The sequence below is a fragment of the Coregonus lavaretus genome (genome assembly GCF_964263955.1).
Source record: "Coregonus lavaretus genome assembly, chromosome: 4".
NCBI classification, from domain to species: Eukaryota; Metazoa; Chordata; class Actinopteri; order Salmoniformes; family Salmonidae; genus Coregonus; species Coregonus lavaretus.
Window position 1 is genome coordinate 14,750,178 of NC_139991.1, and position 20,507 is coordinate 14,770,684.

A 20,507-nucleotide genomic window follows, 5' to 3' on the forward strand; every position below is an offset into this window, starting at 1 on the left:
AAAAAATTCCAGAAAAACGCATGTCAAAAATTGTATACATTGATTTGCATTTTAATGAGGGAAATAAGTATTTGACCCCTCTCAATCAGAAAGATTTCTGGCTCCCAGGTGTCTTTTATACAGGTAACGAGCTGAGATTAGGAGCACACTCTTAAAGGGAGTGCTCCTAATCTCAGCTTGTTACCTGTATAAAAGACACCTGTCCACAGAAGCAATCAATCAATCAGATTCCAAACTCTCCACCATGGCCAATACCAAAGAGCTCTCCAAGGTTGTCAGGGACAAGATTGTAGACCTACACAAGGCTGGAATGGGCTACAAGACCATCGCCAAGCAGCTTGGTGAGAAGATGACAACAGTTGGTGCGATTATTCGCAAATGGAAGAAACACAAAATAACTGTCAATCTCCCTCGGCCTGGGGCTCCATGCAAGATCTCACGTCGTGGAGTTGCAATGATCATGAGAACGGTGAGGAATCAGCCCAGAACTACACGGAAGGATCTTGTCAATGATCTCAAGGCAGCTGGGACCATAGTCACCAAGAAAACAATTGGTAACACACTACGCCGTGAAGGACTGAAATCCTGCAGCGCCCTCAAGGTCCCCCTGCTCAAGAAAGCACATATACAGGGCCGTCTGAAGTTTGCCAATGAACATCTGAATGATTCAGAGGAGAACTGGGTGAAAGTGTTGTGGTCAGATGAGACCAAAATCGAGCTCTTTGGCATCAACTCAACTTGCTGTGTTTGGAGGAGGAGGAATGCTGCCTATGACCCAAGAACACCATCCCCACCATCAAACATGGAGGTGGAAACATTATGCTTTGGGGGTGTTTTTCTGCTAAGGGGACAGGACAACTTCACCACATCAAAGGGACGATTGACGGGGCCATGTACCGTCAAATCTTGGGTGAGAATCTCTTTCCCTCAGCCATGACATTGAAAATGGGTCGTGGATGGGTATTCCAGCAAGACAATTACCCAAAACACACGGCCAAGGCAACAAAGGAGTGGCTCAAGAAGAAGCACATTAAGGTCCTGGAGTGGCCTAGCCAGTCTCCAGACCTTAATCCCATAGAAAATCTGTGGAGGGAGCTGAAGGTTCGAGTTGCCAAACATCAGCCTTGAAACCTTAATGACTTGGAGAAGATCTGCAAAGAGGAGTGGAGCAAAATCCCTCCTGAGATGTGTGCAAATCTGGTGGACAACTACAAGAAACGTCTGACCTCTGTGATTGCCAACAAGGGTTTTGCCACCAAGTAGTAAGGCATGTTTTGCAGAGGGGTCAAATACTTATTTCCCTCATTAAAATGCAAATCAATTTATAACATTTTTGACATGCGTTTTTCTGGATTTTTTTGTTGTTATTCTGTCTCTCACTGTTCAAATAAACCTACCATTAAAATTATAGACTGATCATGTCTTTGTCAGTGGGAAAACGTACAAAATCAGCAGAGGATCAAATACTTTTTTCCCTCACTGTACAGAAGTCCATCCTAGATTACATGCACTACCGTTCAAAAGTTTAGGGTCACTTAGAAATGTCCTTGTTTTCGAAAGAAAAGCAAAAAAAACATAAAATAGATCAGAAATACAGTGTAGACATTGTTAATGTTGTAAATGGCTATTGTAGCTGGAAACGGCTGATTTTTTTAATGGAATATCTACATAGGCGTACAGAGGCCCATTATCAGCAACCATCAGTCCTGTGCTCCAATGGCACGTTGTGTTTGCTAATCCAAGTTTATAATTTTAAAAGACTAATTGATCATTAGAAAACCCTTTTGCAATTATGTTAGCACAGCTGAAAAATGTTGTGCTGATTTAAAGAAGCAATAAAACTGGCTTTCTTGAGACTAGTTGAGTATCTGGAGCATCAGCAATTGTGGGTTCGATTACAGGCTCAAAATGGCCAGAAACAAATAACTTTCTTCTGAAACTCGTCAGTCTATTCTTGTTCTGAGAAATGAAGGCTATTCAATGCGAGAAATTGCCAAGAAACGGAAGATCTCATACAACGCTGTGTACTACTCCCTTCACAGAACAGCGCTAACTGGCTCTAACCAGAATAGAAAGAGGAGTGGGAGGCCCCGGTGGACAACTGAGCAAGAGGACAAATACATTAGTGTCTAGTTTGAGAAACAGACGCCTCACAGGTCCTCAACTGGCAGCTTCATTAAATAGTACCCGCAAAACAAACTTTTAAAATGATAAACTTGGATTATCAAACACAACGTTCCATTTGAACACAGGACTGATGGTTGCTGATAATGGGCCTCTGTACGCCTATGTAGATATTCCATAAAATATCTGCCTTTTCCAGTTACAATAGCCATTTACAACATTAACAATGTCTACACTGTATTTCTGATCAATTTTATGTTATTTTAATGGACAAAATAATTGCTTTTCTTTCAAAAACAAGGACATTTCTAAGTGACCGCAAACTTTTGAATGGTAGTGTACATAATTTAAGTAAGGGATAAACGCTGACGTTCTGTACATTACCTTGGAATTAATGGACGACGCAGTAGGACGACGGGTTAGCGGAGTCCCTCCATGGAGTTCATTTTTCCAAGGTAATGTACAGAGCGGATGCGTTTATCCCGCTTATACATTACCACAAATTCCAAAGAAAACAATACTAAAGCATACATTTACTGGTATAGAATAGAAATGACATTTATACTTCTTCATGATCCCACCAAACCTGGTTGCTAGTCCGTTGCCAGAGACGTGACCCAGTCATTCGTTATTTTTATTTGGTTGCCATGATGGCTGGCAATGTTCTTATCGCTTGCTTGCTAGCTAGCCATCTATAGCTAGCACAGTAACGTCAAACAGTGCAGCCAGAATAAGAGCAGAGTAGCTGCATTTGCATTTGTTTAAGCTGTTTTCTAGTGGCAGTTATTTGGATACATCCATAACAATGAGCTGATGATGCACGATTTCACCTGGCATAGAAAAGTTGCTCTCTCGTCAGGACACTGTTCATGTCACAACACGCTGCTTGGTCCTTCTTTGGTGGGATCTTCTGTCACGATCGTCGTAAGAACCGGACCAAGGCGCAGCGTGATAGGCGTACATCTTTTAATGAGTACTTAACCAACAATAAACGATACGTGAAGTCCTAGGGTTAAACACAAACCTTACGGATCAAGATCCCACAAATAACTGTGCAAAACAGGCTGCCTAAGTATGGTTCCCAATCAGAGACAACGAGCAACAGCTGCCTCTGATCGGGAACCATCCTGGCCAACATAGATCTAAACGATCTAGAATAAACACATAGAAACTACAACATAGAAACTAACACCCTGGCTCAACCTTAAAGAGTCCCCAGAGCCAGGGCGTGACAGTTCATTACAGTAGAGGAGATCACATTGCAAATGAAACACTAGGCTAAAAGCTAGCTAAATCGTTTGTTGCTAGCAAATCTGCCAATATATCAACCGAATTCAACAATACCAGTTGCTGAAAACAGCTGGTCAAACAATACTGAACAAAAATATAAACGCAACAATTTCAAAGATTTTACTGAGTTACAGTTCATATAAGGAAATCAGTCAATTTAAATAAATAAATTAGGCCCTAATCTATGGATTTCACATTACTGGGCAGGGGTACAGCCATGGGTGGTCCCTTGGAGAGCATAGGCGCAGCCAGGCCCACCCACTGGGGAGCCAGGCTCAGCCAATCAGAATGAGTTTTTCCCCACAAAGGGCTTCATTACAGACAGAAATACTGTTCAACAGGGATTATCATGGATTATCATGGCAAAGGAGAAATGCTCACTAACAGGGATTTAAACAAATTTGTGCACACATTTCTGGGATTTTTTATTTCAGCTCATGAAACATGTGACCAACACTTTACATGTTGTGTTTATATTTTTTTTCAGTGTAGAAACATGTGGGAGGATTTGACAGCATATTGCCACTTGCGTGATGACTGCAGCATTGAGTACAATTATTAGGACATGTAAACACCTTAATCGGCGTTCCAGTGATGTATTTGATCTGCGCATGTGCTGTCACCAGCCGAGCGAACCTCCCTCTTTATCGCGAGTGAAGTGAGTTCGGAACAATTGAATGTATACGTTTTAGAGTAGTTTCCGCATTCAAACTTTATATGTCCGAACTCAAACAGATATGCTTACCAAAAATAACATGGTCACTGTGGTAGAGCGTTTATTTTGATTGTCGATTTACTGCGTTTTTCAGAGTGCCATCAAGTAGCCTGATTTCAGATGTGTCCATGTAAACAGGATTATTAGGGAAATTGTTCTTCTTGCAAAGCATGTAAACGTTTTAATCGAACTATTGCATTAATCTGATTTATCCACAATAATCACATTATTGTGTGCATGTAACCGTACTCATTGATGGACCGGAGAAAAATGTAAAGCACTCACCACGTTAGGTCATCAGATGCTGCAAAAAATATGTCTCCAAAAACAAATGAATCCTAGTTAGCCAAGTTTTTCCTCGTTGGACCTGCGTTTAGAATGTATCCAATTTCGGTTTGTGTGGTTGTTGATTTTACTTTCTGTAACATTGTAGCAAGTACGGTCTGCATGGTGCAGTGCTTTAGAACAGTAAAAAGGGCTTATTGTTGGAACTGCTTCAAAAGTACCCTATATATTTTCCAACTGTCCCATATATCTGGTTTTAATGCCAACTCTAAAATTCCCTTTTAGCCAATCAGAAAGGAGTATACAACAATACTGTGGTATAAATCAGAATAATAGGCTGCTCTCCATGGGAATTCAAAGAACAAAACAGCTGCTCGCTATATGCAGTCTTGTGAATGAACTGGAATGGCTTTGCAGAGATAATGTGATGAGCGATATAGTTTTTCACTGCGGATCATAAAGCAGGGAGTTCATTGGATGCATGTTTTTTTTTATCATGTTGTCCCACGGCGACGCCTGTGTTCTCTATGGATATAATGACACCTCGTCTGCCGTTCCCCGCGGCTTCTGAAATTTTAATTTCTTGGCCTAATGAACCATCGCTCCCGCTGTGGCGAATCGATAGGAGTGGGAACCTGCTACTACTGTCGCTTTTTCCGCTTTAGTAAACAATGTGACGAGGAGAATGGTGTGTGTGTGCTGTGTTGGACGCTGAGATTTCTCTGGGATTGATAAAATTATATTTGTATGCCTGCCGTTTCCCTCTCACCATCAAATATATTGAATTGACCTTTTGATCCAATGAATTTCAGAATTTAAGTGAGTTGCTTAGGGCACTCTATAAAAATTGAAAAACTGGTCACCTCTCTGAATGATTACACACATATCAAGAAGTAGTGTTTAACAACTTCATTTAAATGATAACGTGGGATTGTATGTTAGGCTTCATGCTCACCTCATTATCAAAATGTGCTTGGCTTCTCTGCCTGACCTTCAAATGATCTCAAGGTTTTGTGACCTTATGAGTCTACTAATGCAGGCTTTCCTGACTGTACCACGCGTATTACCTGGGTAGTTGCCTCGTGCATGATCTCCTCTTCCACACACTGCACCTGCTGTAAAATAAATAATACTGATGCCGTCAACATGCGCTCAATGTGTTGCGTGTCCTATTTGACTTTGGAACGCTTACTTTACATCTGTTGTAAGGCGGTGTCTGTCTCTTGCTCCTCTTTGGGTGTTGGCCTAGATTGAGGATGGCTAGTCGGCCTGATGTTTATAAGAACATTGTGACACCCTTTTGAGTCATTGTTGTGATGTATGTGATAGTCATTCACTTCCTGATATGGACAATATTTGCTGATTTAGTCAGTTAGTAAATTCTAACCATCCCAAACTGCTGTTAATGCTGTATATGGGAAAAGTATCTGTTTGTGGGGACAGAACATTTTTTTTTGCATGAGTGACACAACAAAGGCAAGTACATTGTTGGTGTGTTGCTCCTAATGACCAGGAAACATAATAATAATAATAATAATAATAATAATAATAATAGCAACAAAAAAATTATAATTTGGAAATTCCCTAACAGAGTCAGTTCATTACTGAGAGGCTGGTTGTCTAGGATGACACTACCTTTTCTGGTTCCTGCTTGATTAAGCTGAAAAGAGTGTGTGGGTGGGTGGGTAGGTGGGTGGAGGCTCAGGCTCATTAACCCAATCAGGAGCGATGAGGATCGGGAGACGTGAGGGGAATACCTTATGTGTGTTTTTATAAGATCCGGTCTGATCAAACTGGACCTAGATCTCTCCCTTCCAAACACCTGCAGCAAAAATTTACAATTCCTCTCATCTCCACCTTCACATCTCTCCTCCTCTCATCTGCTCCTCTATCAGTCACGGTACAGACGAGAACATTTGATGTGCCTTTTTAAATGTGCCTGATGCGAAGAAGTGGTCTTTACCTTGAAGACCAGAACATTTTATATCCATGTTAGCTTGTGGGTACCTGTCTGAGTACGAGAACATGAATCCCTCTCCAACTGAAAAATTATAGACACACAGTGTACGACTAGGCACTAGCTCCTCTGTGTGTCGATGTACAAACCTGAGACACTGAAATGGAGGCTGACTGGAAGTGGAAGCCTGTAGACTGACTGGAGATGGAGCCATGATCCAGCAGGGTGATGAAGCATGATTGGCTCCATCCATTAGAGGAGGACTCCACTCAGCCACTGCTATACTACTGCCCCTCCCTTCCCTCCAACATGCAGCTCTCTTCTAGGAGGGATCAGACCTACGACAGAGTAGCAGAGAGAGATCTCTGTAAAGACACTGGGACAATGGCCGCACTTCTCCTGTCAAATCCAGGACCACCAACCCCCCCACCCCTCCCTGTTTCCCCCAGTCAGTCACGCCTCTATAGGCAGCTCTGGAACAGTTACAGCAGGCTTCAGCTCAGCAGACTGCCTTGCCACTGGGGGGCTCAGTCAGGCAGTCCTCCTGTTGGTATTCTGAACACATTCTCTCTCTCTCTCACTCTCACTCTCTCACTCTCTTTCTCCTCTCTCTCACTCTCTTTCTCCTCTCTCTCTCTCACACACTCTCTCCTCTCTCTCACTCTTTCTTTCTTTCTTTCTTTCTTTCTTTCTTTCTTTCTTTCTTTCTTTCTTTCTTTCTTTCTTTCTTTCTTTCTTTCTTTCTTTCTTTCTTTCTTTCTTTCTTTCTTTCTTTCTTTCTTTCTTTCTTTCTTTCTTTCTTTCTTTCTTTCTTTCTTTCTTTCTTTCTTTCTTTCTTTCTTTCTTTCTTTCTTTCTTCTCTTTCTCTCTCTCTCTCTCTCTCTCTCTCTCTCTCTCTCTCTCTCTCTCTCTCTCTCTCTCTCTCTCTCTCTCTCTCTCTCTCTCTCTCTCTCTCTCTCTCTCTCTCTCTCTCTCTCTCTCTCTCTCTCTCTCTCTCTCTCTCTCTCTCTCTCTCTCTCTCTCTCTCTCTCTCTCTCTCTCTCTCTCTTTCTCCTCTCTCTCTCTCTCACACACTCTCTCCTCTCTCTCACTCTTTCTTTCTTTCTTTCTTTCTTTCTTTCTTTCCTCCTCCTCCTCTCAAATTAGCATTAGAAAGGAATATGATGTGTTGTATACATCTTTAGCAATCTAGTGGGATTGTTGTGCAGGAAAGTATGTTAGTCTGGTATGCTGGCTGCCAGCCTGGTAGGGATGGTTAGGGTTTGTTCAGCTCCTAGAGTCACCCACCGCCTCACAGTGTGACTGACTGGCTGGCACCCAGGCTGCCTGGCAGCTCCTTATGGTTATTTATAAACTTTGTCTGGATGTCTTCCATTCAAAAAGTGTCTGAAATCCCTTTAGTCAAAGAACTCTTAGTATTCTCTCTCCAACTCTATCTCTTGCTCTCTCAATCGCTTGTTCTCTCTTTCTGTATTTCTTTCTCCATCACCCCCTCTCATAATTATATCCATTCATAATATAATAATAATAATATGCCATTTAGCAGACGCTTTTATCCAAAGCGACTTACAGTCATGCGTGCATACATTTTTGTGTATGGGTGGTCCCGGGGATCGAACCCACTACCTTGGCGTTACAAGCGCCGTGCTCTACCAGCTGAGCTACAGAGGACCACATCAATGGGGATGATTTGCATGTACAGTAGAAAGCATTGAGGTCTAATAAACCAAGTAACGCTTCAGTCAGCACAATGCTGATGATAGACTTCTGCTCCCTGTGTAGACCAGCTGTGAGTAGAGCTGATGGTGAAGCAGCACTCCTAGCCAAGATGCAGAGAAGTTCCTCTTTTTATTATCAGACTCAACTGTTGAGGATCCACTCACCATTGATACAGCATAATCCATTTTGTGGAACACTTGGTCTGTGCACTGCTGTGTCCAAGGTGAGCTTCATCCCAAGTAGCCATTAGCATAGTTTCTGTTTGTTTTGTGCTAAGTGACAGTACTTTTGGGAGACACTGTGGATGTGCGTGCGTGGGCTCAGCAGTTTCATTTAACGGTGTAGTGTTTGATACCGTACACAGTAATAATTTGTTTAAATACACCATTTAGGTTTCATACCCCCATTTCTATGTAACCTGTCCAAAACAAATCATTAGGACTTATTTACATGGCTTTTTCAGTCTTAACTACTACTGTATTTAGATAATCATAGCCAATCATTAAAACTAGTCAGTATTCATCACACATAAGATTCATGATCATTAAACATCGTCATGACCCGTTAATCTCACTTAAAGGAAGTCATCATTTCAGCTCAGTCACCGTCTGTCATTCTTCCAAACACTCATAACCTTTCACATCATTTCAAGTTATCATTGTCAGCTGTCCCTGTGAAAGGGAGGAGGCCAGTCAACCTCTGCAGCCAATGACGCATCACTCGATTAACTCCCCGCCCAGACCTGCTAAAGACATGGGTCTGAGCTCGGCTCAGTGGGATTTCAATCACCTGGGTAGGAATGTATGAAGGGCTTTCTGGCCAAGAGCCCTGAGAGGGATGCGCCATTTCACCCCCAGTACCCTGCACAAATTGTACATAGCTCATACACATACTCCCAATTTCTTTCACCCACACTGTCCAGACAAAACACTTGCCTCTCCCACGCACCCTCTTCCCTAACACGTTCCCTCCTGGTGCAGCCATACATATCACTCCGTCTTCCCCTGCCCTATCATGTAGCGGCACCACATCACCAGGGTTATACATCAGAGCCTATGTGGTACTGATTCATCAAAGAAGCACCAGCTATACTGCGCTGAGGTCTATCCCCTGTAAATACTCACACAAGGCTATACACTTTCCTCTGAGAGACTTTCTTATGGCCTCAACTCTCTCCTCTCTTGTCTTGCTGCTCTTTTCTCTGTCTGTAAATATGTTGACTATGTTTATGTATTCAGAGAGGGAGAACAGCCATATTAGCAGCCATTACCGCTACCCTCATGGCACTTCATCTGGTGGATATAATGTGCAGAGATGCACCTGGCTTTTCCTGTTTAACATTCTTGAATATTTAAACCCATAGCATCTGCATTCCCGCCTCCCCAGCGCTTCCAATAATAGGTGGGCCTTGTGGGGACGGGGGGAAAACAGAGAGGCATTCAGCTGCATAAAGAATAGCTCCTATCCCCACTGCCCTCTCTTTTTAAAGCTCTTTGTGTAGTTCTTGTATTCACATCCGTCTATTCAGAAACGGTTACTAATGATGGTATCTGTGGATATCGTTCTGTGAGACTGGCCATTTTTAGCAGTGGATGCAACACTCTGTTAGGGAATCTTACTTGGATTTTATTCACTATTCGTTATGTGTTTAATTACTAATGAAATATGACATTTTTTACATTTGAGTCATTTAGCAGATGCTCTTATCCTTAGTGTCTTACAGTAGTGAGTGCATACAGTTTCCTAAATGTAATATAATGAATTTACCCACAGTAGTTATTAGTATGATTTTTGTACATTCATGTTCTATTATGATGAACATCAGTCACTGTCAGAGAGAAATAGGCCCCCAGGGTTTATTGACTACTCAGTTGAGCTGTCAAGGGTGGAATATGTAGAAGATGTTTTTATTATGTGTTGATAGAGCTATGCAAGGGAGGGCTGGGTTTGAGTATCTCTATAAATATATGGTCTCTTTCACTGCAGTATTTATCATGGTACTGTATAATCAGGGGAGGTCAAGGGTAGGCCACACAGCCACAGTGGGTTTCACAATGTTAGATCTGATTTCTGCAGCTCTTTTCAAATACAAAATATGGTCTGATGGAAAATTGTTGTTTTATTGCTGGGAACAGGAAGGAAGAAATTCCCTCTGCCCTAGCGCTCATTTATATCATTTGGCTTGTGGCTTTAATGGCGGTAATTCAGCAACCCTACTGAACCCCCTCTCACTGCGATGCCATTTTTTCTAAACATCCCAGCAGTTATTAATAGTCAATTTTGTTTCATTTTCTTTTGGCTCCCAGTCCTGTTTCGGAGTAGTATATCATCAATGAGCTGAACCAACCTCCTTGTTTTCTCTCCTGTTGCAGTGGCTGCCAGTCCTGACAGACTTCCAGAGGAAGGAGACTCTCTGGGGCTTCGTGCCCCCCCAGACCACCCCTCCTGCTGGGGAGCTCCACAACCCCATCACCCTGCACCTGGGAGACTACAACATGGATGGCTTCCCTGACGCCCTGGTCATCCTGCGCAACACCAGCGGGAGGTGAGTGGCACACTGACCCATATGAAGAATGTAGTTGGGATTAGGGGAGAGGTCTCATGCTGGGTCAGATTAGGCTCTCTTAGATAAGATTACATTGGTAATCGCCACGACTTTCAATGATCTATTTTGTGTTCGCTGACCCGCAATGCTTTTTGGATTAGATTGGTTTGCATACAGTATGATTGTACATTGTAGGCCTTTATTATGTGTCAATATTCATATAAAACATTCTAACCTTGAATTGCTTTAGATTTAAATAGATTAGATGGATGAATTTTCAGTGTTGAAGTGAAAGCCCCAAGTCACACTTCAGCATGGGGACGTGAGCAGCAGTCTTTAAAATGCTCCTGACCCTGGGATGAGGTGGCACGGTCAGAGAGGACGGACAGCAGGAAGAGGATGTGTGGTTTATCAGCAGCCCATAGATTGAGATAAGATATCAGTCAGGACAGGGCCACAGCTAGGCCTATTCATGCTGATTGTTCTGTTCCATCTGTGTGACTTCATAATAGACAATGTTAAGATTGACATAGTTAAGAAGACGTGGAGCATTTCTGGGACATTTGTAACGCTTTATGTGCATACGTTTGTGCGTGAAGCATACACACATACACATACACACAAACACATACACACATACACACACATACACACATACACGTACATGTGAACCTTAATTTCTGGTGGAGGATCAGTCGAATCTCTCCGGCAGCTTAACTCCTTCTTCTCTTTGGGTCACCCTCATCCTGGGAGGTCCATTCTAATCACACCAAGTCCATGTCTTTAAGCCATGGAACTTAATCACATATTAAGCTCTATACCAACCATCATACATGACCAATCCAGGGTGGTAGTTTCAAACCAGATCAGGAACATGGACAGAAGATGGCTGTGATGATTGACGATGGTGACGATTAATAATGATTTTCTTGTCAATAATTACAAACCATGTTTGTGGTGTGTAGTATAAACATCATCAAAACAGATGGTCCGGTTTTATCCCAAGACCCGGTCATGGCCTGTATTGCGACATTGTGTAGATCTAGCCTACATTTTCATACATCTTGACGTTAGTTTGTAATTGTCTGCAGTTTCATTGGTTGAGTGTACTCTGTGCTCGAACAGACTCTGCTTACCAAATGTTTGGCCAGTTTAATGTGCCTCCCACTCTCTCGCTCACTCTTTTTTTTCTCTTCCATTTTTTTTGCTCCCATTCGCTTGTTATTTATAGCTGGGTTTTGGATGAATGTCCTGCCTGCCCACACACTTCCTATCTTTACAGAATAAATGTCTATTAGAATTTTAAGATGCACTGAGTCCAAAAAGCCTTTTGTTTCTGGGGAACCAATCAGTGTGTCGTGTTGGGAACTGGAAGTCAAAACAAACAAGCTCCTACGTAACGAGGAATAGGGTAAAATGTTTAGACGGTCTCGTCTCTGCAGAGTGGCTGTGATGAATGCTAATAGCTGCTCGGGGCTGGTTTGAGGCACCATGGCACACAGTGTTTAAGCACGGCAGTCTCCAGCCTATTTCCTGCCAAACAGATTGACATTTGACCTTTTCAAATAGTATAATCATGTTTTAATTTAATGAGCAACACTCTATGCCAGAGCCATCAGCCTCTGGCTTTTATTGACTCGTCTGAGGAGGTGTCAATGGGATAGAAGAGGTCGAAAAATATGCGTTTCAGGCCCTTATTCATTGTTGCTTCATTAGTTTAGCTGTAAAAATATACTGAGCAAAAATATGAACGCAACATGCAACAATTTGAACGATTTTACTGAGTTACAGTTCATATAAGGAAATCAGTCAATTGAAATAAGTTCATTATGCCCTAATCTATGGATTTCACATGACTGGGAATACAGATATGCATCTGTTGGTCACAGATACCTTAAAAAAGATAGGTAGGGGCATGGATCAGAAAACCAGTCAGTATCTGGTGTGACTACCATTTGCCTCATGCAGCGTGACACATCTCCTTTGCATAGAGTTGATCAGGCTGTTGATTGTGGTCTGTGGAATATTGTCACACTCCTCTTCAATGTCTGTGCAAAGTTGGTGGATATTGGCGGAATTGGAACACGCTGTCGTACACATCGATCCAGAGCATCCCAAACGTGCTCAATGGGTGACATATCTGGTGAGTATGCAGGCCATGGAAGAACTGGGACATTTTCAGCTTCAAGGAATTGTGTACAGATCCTTGTGACATGGGGCCTTGCATTATCATGCTGAAACATGAGGTGATGGTGGTGGATGAATGGCACGACAATGGGCCTCAGGATCTTGTCACGGTATCTCTGTGCATTCAAATTGCCATCGATAAAATGCAATTGTGTTCTTTGTCCGTAGCTTATGCCTACCCATACCATAACGCCCACCTCCACAATGGGGCACTCTGTTCACAACGTTGACATAAGCAAACCGCTTGCCCACACGACGCCATACACATGGTCTGTTGTTGTGAGGCCGATTGGACGTACTGCCAAATTCTCTAAAATGACGTTGAAGGTGGCTTACTGTAGATAAATTAACATTAAATTATCTGGCAACAGCTCTGGTGGACATTCCTGCAGTCAGCATGCCAATTACACGCTCCCTCAACTTGAGACATCTGTGGCATTGTGTTGTGTGACAAAACTGCACATTTTAAAGTGGCCTTTTATCGTCCCCAGCACAAGGTGCACCTGTGTAATGATCATGCTGTTTAATAATCATCTTTATATGCCACACTTGTCAGGTAGATGGATTATCTTGGCAAAGGAGAAATGCCCACTAACAGGGATGTAAACAAATTTGTGCAAAACATTTAAGAGAAATAAGCTTTTTGTGTATATGGAACATTTTGGGGATCTTTTATTTCAGCTTATGAAACATGGGACCAACACATTACATGTTGCGTTTATATTTTTGCTCAGTGTAACATGGTTTGTCATACTATCTGGACACAGTTTTTTATTCAGTAGTTGTTTGTGTCAGGTTCAATGGGAGTTGAGGGATATGGCAGATAAATGGGTAGTCATCATACAATATGCACTTGATTACTTCATCACCTTTCTCCCAGATGGAGGTTTCTGCTCTGCTGGCTGCAGACAGTCACTCACTCTCTCACCCTCTGTTTCCAAACACACACACTCACACAAACCCATTGTCTTATATTCCCTCCTGCTGTGACTGTCTCCAGCATTCTCTCAATCCCACTCACTCCAAACCTATCAAATTGATTATCATGATGTTGTATCTTCGCTGATCTCATACACTGAGTGAACAAAACATTAGGAACACCTACTCTTTCCATGAAATAGAGCACGTGTCAAACTCATTCCACGGAGGGCCGAGTATCTGCAAGTTTTCTTTCCACCCTTGTACTTGATTGATTCATTAAGATCACTAATTAGTAACGAACTCCCCTCACCTGGTTGTCTAGGTCTTAATTGAAAGGTAAAAACTAAAACTTGCAGACACTCGGCCCGCCGTGGAATGAGTTTGACACCCCTGACATAGACTAACCAAGTGAATCCAGGTGGAAGCTATGATCCCTTATTGATGCCACTTGTTAAATTCACTTCAATCAGTGTAGATGAAAGGGAGAAGACAGGTTAAAGAAGGGTTTTTAAGCCTTGAGACAATTGAAACATGGATTGTGTATGTGTCCCATTCAGAGGGTGAATGTGCAAGACAAAAGATTTATGTGCCTTTGAACGGGGTATGGTAGAAGGTGTCAGGTGCACCGGTTTGTGTCAAGAATTATAGGCGGCAGGTAGCTTAGTGGTTAAGAGCGTTGTGCCAGTAACCGAAAGGTCGCTGGTTCTAATCCCAGAGCCGACTAGGTGAAAAATCTGTCTGTGCCCTTGAGCAAGGCACTTAACCCTAATTACTCCTGTAAGTCGCTCTGGATAAGAGCGTCTGCTAAATGACTAAAATGTAAAATGTAAAGAATTGCACTGCTACTGGTTTCAAACTCAACAGTTTCCTGTGTGTATCAACAATGGTCCACCACCCAAAGGACATCCAGCCAACTTGACACAGCTTTGGGAAGCATTGGAGTCAACATGGGCCAGCATTCCTGTGGAACGCTTTCGACACCTTGTAGAGTCAATGCCCTGACGAAGTGAGGCTGTTCTGAGGGCAAAGGAGGGGGGTGCAACTCAATATTAGGAAGGTGTTCTTAATGTTTTGTGCACTCAGTGTATGTTGTGTATATCTCACACAGCTCTTCAAAGCAAACAGCATGGATTCTCTGAGGATGGAGTAGTGCTATAGTGTTTCAGTGGTTTAGTTAGTGGGATTGTGACTGTGTATGACAGCATGATGACTCAGGTGATGTTTGTCCCCAGAGCATCAGCACAAATTTGATGGCTTGTACAGGATGAGAAAGAGTGAATGCCTGCCCTTATACAGTGGATCGTACCGTGTGTGTGTGTGTGTGTCTGTGTTTGTGTGTCCGTCTGTGTGTCCATGTGCTTGTGTGCGTGTGTAAGTCTAGGGGCTGTTCTCCTGCAGCACATACACTGACCTGGACATAACATTTCCTCCAGGGGAACTGTCAGAGGATTTTGGGCGGTGTTGCCAGTGATGGAACTAAGAATCTACTCAAACGATTTTCTCCTAAATTGTCTGCCTGTCTTCATAGATGGACACACATTTTGTTTGTTCTTATATGAACCAAGCAGGATGAGTGGTTCATTGCAACACTCCACAACCAAACATGTAGACCTACTTTCCTGTACAGACACCAACAGAAGATAGGCTATCACCCATTTGGCCAATTTAGCAGCTGACAAGCACATAATAACTCTGGGCATTCAGAGGCTGTTGCAGACAGACCGTAATCAATATGTTTGGATGGAGTGGTCGGGATTCTGAGATCTATGGATGGACAGTGTAATGGGACTCTTTCAGCGAGGTGTCCTTTCGCTAAGAATAAGCACCAGTTAAAACACCTCATATTTATCACAGAGCAGCCTGGAGAAACTCACTAAGCCAGTGGTCTCTGAAAGCAGAAGCAGTCAAGAGCAATCTGAATGTAACCCGGGTGTATTTTCCATTCTTACAGTTATGTTATTGAAGTGTCGGACTCTTGTATCCTCCTTTATACAGTTTTCAACCAACAAAGTAGGGAAGTGCATGGTGCTCTGATCGAATAGGGCATTCGTCTGCATCACCCCAGAGCCCTTTCAATGCACTTTAAGCACACTCATATATTTACATTTACATTTACGTCATTTAGCAGACGCTCTTATCCAGAGCGACTTACAAGTTGGTGCATTCACCCTATAGCCAGTGGGATAACCACTTTACAATTTTTTTTATTTTTTTTAGGGGGGGGGTAGAAGGATTACTTTATCCTATCCCAGGTATTCCTTAAAGAGGTGGGGTTTCAAATGTCTCCGGAAGGTGGTGAGTGACTCCGCTGTCCTGGCGTCGTGAGGGAGCTTGTTCCACCATTGGGGTGCCAGAGCAGCGAACAGTTTTGACTGGGCTGAGCGGGAACTATGCTTCCGCAGAGGAAGGGGAGCCAGCAGGCCAGAGGTGGATGAACGCAATGCCCTCGTTTGGGTGTAGGGACTGATCAGAGCCTGAAGGTACAGAGGTGCCGTTCCCCTCACAGCTCCATAGGCAAGCACCATGGTCTTGTAACAGATGCGAGCTTCAACTGGAAGCCAGTGGAGTGTGCGGAGGAGCGGGGTGACGTGAGAGAACTTGGGAAGGTTGAACACCAGACGGGCTGCGGCATTCTAGATGAGTTGTAGGGGTTTAATGGCACAGGCAGGGAGCCCAGCCAACAGCGAGTTGCAGTAATCCAGACGGGAGATGACAAGTGCCTGGATTAGGACCTGTGCCGCTTCCTGTGTAAGGCAGGGTCGTACTCTCCGAATGTTGTAGAGCATGAACCTGCAGGATCGGGTCACCGCCTTGATGTTAGCGGAGAACGACAGGGTGTTGTCCAGGGTCACGCCAAGGCTCTTCGCACTTTGGGAGGAGGACACAACGGAGTTGTCAACCATGATGGCGAGATCATGGAACGGGCAGTCCTTCCCCAGGAGGAAGAGCAGCTCCGTCTTGCCAAGGTTCAGCTTGAGGTGGTGATCCGTCATCCATACTGATATGTCTGCCAGACATGCAGAGATGCGATTCGCCACCTGGTTATCAGAAGGGGGAAAGGAGAAGATTAGTTGTGTATCGTCAGCGTAGCAATGATAGGAGAGGCCATGTGAGGATATGACAGAGCCAAGTGACTTGGTGTATAGGGAGAATAGGAGAGGGCCTAGAACTGAGCCCTGGGAGACACCAGTGGTGAGAGCACGTGGTGCGGAGACAGCTTCTCGCCACGCCACTTGGTAGGAGCGACCGGTCAGGTAGGACGCAATCCAGGAGTGAGCCGCGCCGGAGATGCCCAGCTCGGAGAGGGTGGAGAGGAGGATCTGATGGTTCACAGTATCAAAGGCAGCAGACAGGTCTAGAAGGACAAGAGCAGAGGAGAGAGAGTTAGCTTTAGCAGTGCGGAGAGCCTCCGTGACACAGAGAAGAGCAGTCTCAGTTGAATGACCAGTCCTGAAACCTGACTGGTTTGGATCAAGAAGGTCATTCTGAGAGCGATAGCAAGAGAGTTGGCTAAAGACGGCACGCTCAATAGTTTTGGAAAGAAAAGAAAGAAGGGATACTGGTCTGTAGTTGTTGACATCAGTGGGATCGAGTGTTGGTTTTTTGAGAAGGGGTGCAACTCTCGCTCTCTTGAAGACGGAAGGGACATAGCCAGCGGTCAAGGATGAGTTGATCAGCGAGGTGAGGTAGGGGAGAAGGTCACCGGAGATGGTCTGGAGAAGAGAGGAGGGGATGGGGTCAAGCGGGCAGGTTGTTGGGCGGCCTGCAGTCACAAGTCGCAAGATTTTATCTGGAGAGAGAGGGGAGAAATAAGTCAAAGCATAGGGTAGGGCAGTGTGAGCAGGACCAGCAGTGTCATTAGACTTAACAAACGAAGATCGGATGTCGTCAACCTTCTTTTCAAAGTGGTTGACGAAGTCATCCACAGAGAGAGAGGAGGGAGGGGGGGAGGAGGATTCAGCAGGGAGGAGAATGTGGCAAAGAGCTTCCTAGGGTTAGAGGCAGATGCTTGGAATTTAGAGTGGTAGAAAGTGGCCTTAGCAGCAGAAACAGATGAAGAAAATGTAGAGAGGAGGGAGTGAAAAGATGCCAGGTCGGCAGGGAGTTTAGTTTTCTTCCATTTCCGCTCCGCTGCCCGGAGCTCTGTTCTGTGAGCTCGCAATGAGTCATCAAGCCACGGAGCTGGAGGGGAGGACCGAGCCGGCCGGGAGGATAGGGGACACAGAGAGTCAAACGATGCAGAAAGGGAGGAGAGGAGGGTTGAGGAGGCAGAATCAGGAGATTGGAGGGAGAAGGATTGAGCAGAGGGAAGAGATGATAGGATGGAAGAGGAGAGAGTAGTGGGAGAGAGAGAGCGAAGGTTTGAAGTGTTTGAAGTCTTACTCTCTCATTTCCAGCCTTCTACTGTTTGATAATCCATTGGTCCACATTTTCTATCTGTTTTAGTAACTTGTTTTTGTCAGCCAATTGATTTCAAATGTATATTATTCACTATAATCTGTAATACCAGCAGCTCATTTTGAACAAAACTTCTAATGACAGTCTTTCTCAGTGGGAGGTCAGACAGACTTATTTCTAAAAGGAATATATCTCAGGGGGAGGGGAGAGCTACCCAATCCTGCCTTACCCCTTACTCCGCTCCTCTTCTCGGCAGCTGTTTCAGCTGTGAATGGTGTTTGGGTAGCTGAGAGACACTCAGGAGAAGCAGCAGGGGGTTCAGTCCAGGTGAGGTGCACTCAGAACTCAATCAGGAGCTTGGGCTTAGAGAACTGAGAGGGCTGTCTGTGTGTCACTGGCCCCAGGCCTTTCAAACTGGTTCTCCTCTGCAGTCTGAATTCAATCTCTGTCCGGGCGTCGCTGCCTGTTTGTCTGGGCTGAAGGCTAACCTTGTGACTCACTCTCACTTTCTCTGTCTCTGTCTCTGTCTGTCTCTGACTGTTCTTAGACTGGAGAAAGAGTCTCTCATTCTTTCTGCTTTCATTCTGTTCCTTTTCATTTTACCCAGTCTCTTTCTCCCCTCACTTGCACCCTTGACTCCTTCTATACAGGATGGCAGTGAGTTTGCGAGAGGGTTTGCCAGATTCCTCGCTCACAGTGAGGGAACATTGGCAGTTGATTTGAGGACATAAGCCATAATGTAACTCTGCCACCTGTCATGCTAGTGTATAAACACTCTTTACTGTAGAGCTTCTCTGTCTAAGGATAATGACACACAACCACTCTCTCAACCCAGAGCATGAATAGACTAACACCAAGCCCTGGCCTCAATGCTATGGAATTATCTAGACCACTAATCAGTGTTTTCAGATTAAAAACAAAGGAGCAGGCCTGCCGAGTGGCGCAGCATCTCAGTGCTTGAGTCATCACTACAGTACCGGGTTCGATCCCAGGTTGCTTCACAACCATCCGTGACCGGGAGTCCCATCGGGCGGCGCACAATTGGCCCAGCGTCGTCGGGGTTAGGGGAGGGTTTGGCCAGGGGGACTTTACTTGGCTCATCGCGCTCTAGCGACTCCTTGTGGCGGGCCGGGCGCCTGCAGGTTGACTTCAGTCGTCAGTTGAACAGTGTTTCCTTCGACACATTGGTGCAGCTAGGTTCTGGGTTAAGCAGGCGGGTGTTAAGAAGCGTGGTTTGGCGCGTGTTTCAGAGGACGCATGACTCGACCTTCGCCTCTCCTGAGCCCGTTGGGGAGTTGCAGCGATGAGACAAGATCGCAATTGGATATTAAGAAAAAGGGATTGAGGTCTGGGCTTTGACTAGGCCATTCCAAGACATTTAAATGTTTCCCCTTAAACCACCCGAGTGTTGCTTTAGCAGTATGCTTAGGGTCATTGTCCTGCTGGAAGGTGAACCTCCGTCCCAGTCTCAAATCTCTGAAAGACTTAAACAGGTTTCCCTCAAGAATTTCCCTGTATTTAGCGCCATCCATCATTCCTTCAATTCTGACCAGTTTCCCAGTCCCTGCCGATGGAAAAACATCCCCACAGCATGATGCTGCCACCACCATGCTTCACTGTGGGGATGGTGTTCTCAGGGTGAGGAGAGGTGTTGGGTTTGCGCCAGACATAGCGTTTTCCTTGATGGCCAAAAAGCTCAATTTTAGTCTCATCTGACCAGAGTACCTTCTTCCATATGTTTGGGGAGTCTCCCACATGCCTTTTGGCGAGCACCAAATGTGTTTGCTTATTTTTTTCTTTAAACAATGGCTTTTTTCTGGCCACTCTTCCGTAAAGCCCAGCTCTGTGGAATGTATGGCTTAAAGTGGTCCTATGGACAGATACTCCAATCTCCGCTGTGGAGCTTTGCAGCTCCTTCAGGGTAATCTTTGGTCTCTTTGTTGCCTCTCTGATGAATGTCCTCCTTGCCTGGTCCATGGGTTTTGGTGGATGGCCTTCTCTTGGGAGGTTTGTTGTGCATTTTTTAATAATGGATTTAATGGTGCTCCGTGGGATGTTCAAAGTTTCTGATATTTTTTTATAACCCAACCTTGATCTGTACTTCTCCACAACTTTGTCCCTGACCTGTTTGGAGAGCTCCTTGGTCTTCATGGTGCCGCTTGCTTGGTGGTGCCCCTTGCTTAGTGGTGTTGCAGACTCTGGGGCCTTTCAGAACAGGTGTATATATACTGAGATCATGTGACACTTAGATTGCACACAGGTGGACTTTATTTAACTAATTATGTGACTTCTGAAGGTAATTGGTTGCACCAGATCTTATTTAGGGGCTTCATAGCAAAGGGGGTGAATACATATGCACGCACCAC

At 44.4% G+C, this 20,507-nt stretch overlaps 1 protein-coding gene across 1 annotated transcript in view; it reads left to right on the plus strand.

Annotated features, from left to right (window-relative positions):
* The window catches only part of LOC311128684 (T-cell immunomodulatory protein-like), a 125,518-nt gene that overhangs the window by 31,642 nt on the left and 73,369 nt on the right, over positions 1 to 20,507 (plus strand). Inside the window, exon 10 of the mRNA XM_084160895.1 lies at positions 10,463 to 10,635. Coding sequence (XP_084017021.1) covers positions 10,463 to 10,635 — 173 coding nt within the window. The remainder of the gene's footprint in view (positions 1 to 10,462; positions 10,636 to 20,507) is intronic.